The 6,000-nt window shown below is 46.8% G+C and overlaps 1 protein-coding gene across 2 annotated transcripts; it reads right to left on the bottom strand.

Moving 5' to 3' along the window:
• Positions 1 to 712: 712 nt before the first annotated feature.
• LOC140377597 (uncharacterized) lies at positions 713 to 2,435 on the bottom strand. Of its 2 annotated transcripts, none has more exons than XM_072463058.1 (3): positions 2,254 to 2,435; positions 923 to 1,321; positions 713 to 823 (listed from the first exon to the last, which is right to left on the bottom strand). In XM_072463058.1, exons 1-3 carry the CDS (start codon positions 2,347 to 2,349, stop codon positions 788 to 790), a joined length of 531 nt encoding a protein of 176 aa, XP_072319159.1. In that variant the 5' UTR covers positions 2,350 to 2,435; the 3' UTR covers positions 713 to 787. The 2 variants fall into 2 exon arrangements, with proteins under 2 accessions (XP_072319159.1, XP_072319158.1); XM_072463057.1 differs by having other exon boundaries at positions 730 to 868; positions 941 to 1,321.
• Positions 2,436 to 6,000: the final 3,565 nt, after the last annotated feature.

Here is a 6,000-nt window from a genome sequence, read left to right as displayed (position 1 = left end):
ACACAAAAGGGTTAAGGTAATGTGTAAGGTTAACACAATAGGTTGGGGTAATGGGTAAGGTTAACACAAAAGGGTTGGGGTAATGGGTAAGGTTAACACAAAAGGGTTAAGGTAATGTGTAAGGTTAACACAATAGGTTGGGGTAATGGGTAAGGTTAACACAAAAGGGTTGGGGTTGTGAGTGTATTAACGGCAGCATCTATGGTCCGAGTGTGCGAGACATTTTCTCCAGCCTCACGCACTGAAAGCTCTGACAGGAAGTCAAGCGCCACCTACAGGTGAACAAAATGATAAAGTTTCCAGAACGACACTTTTCTTGTGTTTCATTTTTATTTCTTTTTTACCTTTTACGTTCAAATGACAAAATTAGCCCTTAAAATGGTTGATTCAGTCGCTTGGTACAAAAAACAACAATACATTTGACTACAAAATACAGTTGTACTCCTTCTACAGGACGACCAAAGGTATCAGAGGAAAGGAGTCCCGGACAGACCAAACATGAAGAGGGACTTTGGACAATGTGTCTTAGTCTTCAGTTTTGAATTGTCCTCTGGGTCTCTGGAGCTGCCAAAATGAAGTAGGATTAGCAGTTGAAATAGTGGTCATTTATAGAGGAAGTACTTATTTTAATGGCTCTACTATTATTGGTAAAATTGCTACTTGTTTGCAGTAACAGTAATAGTACTTCCACTGGCAGTAAAAGCATTAGTAGTAGTTTTATAGTAATAGTAGTGTCAGTATCTGGCAAAATTGTCTTTCTAAATGTTCCTTTCTAGCCAAAGGCGTGTCAGACAAATTCTCCTCGGGCCTTCTGCTCCTCCGCCTCCTCCGGGTCTTTGCAGCTGGACACTCTGGTCCTGGGGATGAGGTCGGCGGTGCTGGACACTCTGGTCCTGGGGATGAGGTCGGCGGTGCTGGACACTCTGGTCCTGGGGATCAGGTCGGCGGTGCTGGACAGGCTGGTCCTGGGCGTCAGGTCTCCGGCGCTGGACAGGCTGGCGCGGGTGATGCGGCTCAGCGTCTGCTCATAGGGCGGCGGCAGATACACCATGACGAAGACGCCGTCGGAGCCGTCGGAGCTGGTGCTGTTGAGCCGCTCGGCGTTCCGCGTCAGGGACGACAGGATCTCCGCCTGGCTCTCGGGGTCCTCCAGGTCCAGGGCGATCACGCGGGACAAAGCCGCTTTAGAGCCGGAGCAACGGCGGAACCAGAGGCCGATCAGAAGCACCAGGGCCAGGACGGAACCCAGAGGCAGCAGCACGTACAGCGGGAGGTTCGGGCTGCGCTGGAGGGACAGGTCCAGCTCGCTCCAGCTCTCCCCCTGCAGAGAGGACGCAGAGAGGACGCAGAGAAGACCGTCAGACGCTCAAAGACACGTTTGGACATGATGGCTTTTGTGTCTTTTTCTACCAACTTGAAATATAAACATGTGATATACACATCTCCAGGTCCTTCAAGGGACATGTTTTATCTCTCTTAGAATGGACAGAATGAATCAATTTGTTGTTGAGTGGGTGGAGCCTTCACAAGTAGATTACTTTAGAATGTACAATATAAAGCAGTCGTGTTGACTTACTTGTCTTTTAAACATGCCTTTGGTCACCTTTTTTCAACATAAAATATAGTTTACTTTTGCTAAACGCACTTCTGTTTCCAATGAAGTGTTCAGGCATCGGAGCGCCCTCTGGTGTCAGCAGTGGGAATGAACCATGAAAATATAAATAAATGTGACATGCGCTTGTTTAGAGGCTGGTGAGTTTATGGAGCTCAAAAATGCACTGCAACCCAAGAACTCTCACATGTGACGCAACAATTCAGGGAAAATTCAAACGGAAGGATTTCTGAGGCTTTGAAAGAAGATGAGCTCAAAAACAGAAAGAAGCTTAATACAAGTCCAGTTATCTTTAAAGTAAATTATCTTTTTTGAGTTTTCAACCGTGTTGTGGCATTGTTTCCTCATCAAAAACAACTTAGCTTTAGGTCCTCCTCCTCTGATCCTCATAAAATCATTGATTTAAAGACTTTTCTTGAATTGTGACATCAGAACTCGAAATTGGGAGTTCTCCTGAGCCGTTGGAATAAATGATTTCTGCCGTCAGATCATTTATAATCATTTGTTGCGACAGGGTTTAAGTTCTAAACATGAGATGCCGAAGTAAAAAGTACTCAAGGGCTTGTTTGCAGGACAATAACAACACAAATAATGCACAATAAGCATTCATTTCCCATTATACGATATAATCAGTGTTTCACCTCTTTGCGTTGAGTCAGCGGAGCGCCCGTGGGCCACTCGTACTCTCTCCCGGCCGGAGCGAATCGCATCCAACTGCTGTCCAAAAGAGCGCGCATCCTCGCCAACAAAACCACCAAAGCTGTGATCCGAGCGCAAAATCTTTAACAATCAAAAGCACAAACAGCAGTATTTACTTCAAATCTGGCGAGTATCTCAGAAGGTTCCAGAGCGAAGTCTCCAAACGGCCGGCTCTGAGTGCTGATGCGATGGAGCGAGGAGGAGGAGTCAGGGCACGTGGCCACACACAGTGATTCAGGGTCACAGGGATTTAAACCCTCACATCTGGCCCACGGGGCGGCGGCAGCACACGTGGGGATTAGAGCCAGACCGTGACCGCGCGCTAACCGGGTTGAGCCATTTTAATTAAGCGTTAAAGAATGAATAGATATAATGAGTAGTACATACATGAATTCAAGATATAGACTTGGACAGTGCACGTTCATATTTTTTACATAAGTTCAAATGAAAAACAATACATAATCCTGATTTGGCTGGGTTCGTGCTCCTGCCTCAAAGAAAGAAAGTCTCAGGTTCAATTCCAGACTAGACCAGGTGCGTTTGGGTGTTCAGAATCTAGAATCAGGAATCAAAATCACAACAACAGTCGCCTCTGAGGGCCGAATCAGAAATACTTCACGCACTCACCTCCATCAGAAGAAAACAGAAGCTCAAAGAATGAAATAGAAATAAATAGAATGAAATAGAATGAAATAGAAAGAAATAGATATAATACAACTGATCTGTTTGTGGCCTGATTATCTCATAAACATCCTCACATCCTCTTCACATATTGACATGATGGTGCAGTTTTACAAGAACACTTCATATTGTGGAAAATAAAAGGAAAAAAGGTCGATAAATCATATTTCTCGTGCCCTTTTTCCATGGACATGTTTCACAATAAAGATGCATCGTGTAACTTTAAAGCGCCACCTGCTTGTCTGCTGCCGAAGTGTTTGCTTGGCCTGGAATGTTCCGCAGTGCGGCATTAAAGTTTTGTAGCTCCACGGCGACAGGCAGGCGACAGGGCCAAGCTGCGGATCAGATCTGTGGAGAGGCACCCCCGCTTGGAGCAAGAGGGCACCGCTTTTCAGAAGAAAAAAAAAGATTAAAAAAAGCGTCCCTTAATGTGATTCGAAGTTTAATGCCAGACTATGGAACATTCCAGGCAGAGCGACGACATCTCCATGGAAACAAGTGGCTCAACCATCCATCTGCGCCTTTAATGAACACAAGAGTTGGAGTTATTTTCTTTGTGTCACTATTAAATGGAAAAGGGTCAAATACATAATGCAAGCTTTTTATTCAGGTCAAACTTTATTATTATTTAGTTTCTTTTGTAGTGGACAAGTGCGTGACGCCCCTTTGTAGTGGACACGTAGTGGACGAGTGCGTGACGCGCCTTTGTAGTGGACACGTAGTGGACGAGTGCGTGACGCGCCTTTGTAGTGGACACCTAGTGGACGAGTGCGTGAGACGCCTTTGTCGTGGACACGTAGTGGACGAGTGCGTGACGCGCCTTTGTAGTGGACACGTAGTGGACGAGTGCGTGACGCGCCTTTGTAGTGGACACGTAGTGGACGAGTGCGTGACGCGCCTTTGTAGTGGACACGTAGTGGACGAGTGCGTGACGCGCCTTTGTAGTGGACACGTAGTGGACGAGTGCGTGACGCGCCTTTGTAGTGGACACGTAGTGGACGAGTGCGTGACGCGCCTTTGTAGTGGACACGTAGTGGACGAGTGCGTGACGCGCCTTTGTAGTGGACACGTAGTGGACGAGTGCGTGACGCGCCTTTGTAGTGGACACGTAGTGGACGAGTGCGTGACGCGCCTTTGTAGTGGACACGTAGTGGACGAGTGCGTGACGCGCCTTTGTAGTGGACACGTAGTGGACGAATGCGTGACGCGCCTTTGTAGTGGACACGTAGTGGACGAGTGCGTGACGCGCCTTTGTAGTGGACACGTAGTGGACGAGTGCGTGACGCGCCTTTGTAGTGGACACGTAGTGGACGAATGCGTGACGCGCCTTTGTAGTGGACACGTAGTGGACGAGTGCGTGACGCGCCTTTGTAGTGGACACGTAGTGGACGAGTGCGTGACGCGCCTACGTAGTGGACGAGTGCGTGACGCGCCTTTGTAGTGGACACGTAGTGGACGAGTGCGTGACGCGCCTTTGTAGTGGACACGTAGTGGACGAGTGCGTGACGCGCCTTTGTAGTGGACACGTAGTGGACGAGTGCGTGACGCGCCTTTGTAGTGGACACGTAGTGGACGAGTGCTTGACGCCCCTTTGTAGTGGACACGTAGTGGACGAGTGCGTGACGCGCCTTTGTAGTGGACACGTAGTGGACGAGTGCGTGACGCGCCTTTGTAGTGGACACGTAGTGGACGAGTGCGTGACGCGCCTTTGTAGTGGACACGTAGTGGACGAGTGCGTGACGCGCCTTTGTAGTGGACACCTAGTGGACGAGTGCGTGAGACGCCTTTGTCGTGGACACGTAGTGGACGAGTGCGTGACGCGCCTTTGTAGTGGACACGTAGTGGACGAGTGCGTGACGCGCCTTTGTAGTGGACACGTAGTGGACGAGTGCGTGACGCGCCTTTGTAGTGGACACGTAGTGGACGAGTGCGTGACGCGCCTTTGTAGTGGACACGTAGTGGACGAGTACGTGACGCGCCTTTGTAGTGGACACGTAGTGGACGAGTGCGTGACGCGCCTTTGTAGTGGACACCTAGTGGACGAGTGCGTGAGACGCCTTTGTCGTGGACACGTAGTGGACGAGTGCGTGACGCGCCTTTGTAGTGGACACGTAGTGGACGAGTGCGTGACGCGCCTTTGTAGTGGACACGTAGTGGACGAGTGCGTGACGCGCCTTTGTAGTGGACACGTAGTGGACGAGTGCGTGACGCGCCTTTGTAGTGGACACGTAGTGGACGAGTGCGTGACGCGCCTTTGTAGTGGACACGTAGTGGACGAGTGCGTGACGCGCCTTTGTAGTGGACACGTAGTGGACGAGTGCGTGAGACGCCTTTGTCGTGGACACTAGCGGCTCACGTGGGGATTAGTTGGACAGTGACAGATGTTGATCCACAGAGGCTTAGTCCAGCTGTGTCTGAACAGACACAAAGGACAAACTGTTAAAGTCCTGTTGTTTTCATATTGTTATCATATTGTTTTCATGTGGTTTTCATGTTGTTTTTATGTTGTTTTCATGTTGTTTTTATGTGTTTTTTTATGTTGTTTTCATGTTGTTTTTATGTGTTTTTTATGTTGTTTTCATGTTGTTTTTATGTTTTTTTATGTGGTTTTTATGTTGTTTTATGTTGTTGTCATGTTTTTATGTTGTTTTCATGTTGTTTTTATATGTTTTTTATGTTGTTTTCAATTTCTTTTTATGTTTTTTTATGTGGTTTTTATGTTGTTTTTATGTTGTTTTTATGTTGTTTTTATGTTGTTTTATGTTGTTGTCATGTTTTTATGTTGTTTTCATGTTGTTTTTATGTGGTTTTTATGTTGTTTTCATGTTGTTTTTATGTGTTTTTTATGTTGTTTTCATGTTGTTTTTATGTTGTTTTATGTTGTTGTCATGTTGTTTTTATGTTGTTTTATGTTGTTTTCATGTTGTTTTTATGTTGTTTTTATGTTGTTTTTATGTGGTTTTTATGTTGTTTTTATGTTGTTTTCATGTTGTTTTTATGTTGTTTTC

The sequence above is a fragment of the Eucyclogobius newberryi genome, unplaced genomic scaffold, assembly GCF_026437365.1.
Source record: "Eucyclogobius newberryi isolate DKJ021-1_F unplaced genomic scaffold, fEucNew1.0.hap1 SCAF_4, whole genome shotgun sequence".
NCBI classification, from domain to species: Eukaryota; Metazoa; Chordata; class Actinopteri; order Gobiiformes; family Gobiidae; genus Eucyclogobius; species Eucyclogobius newberryi.
This window is presented reverse-complemented; position numbering and strand designations above follow the sequence as displayed.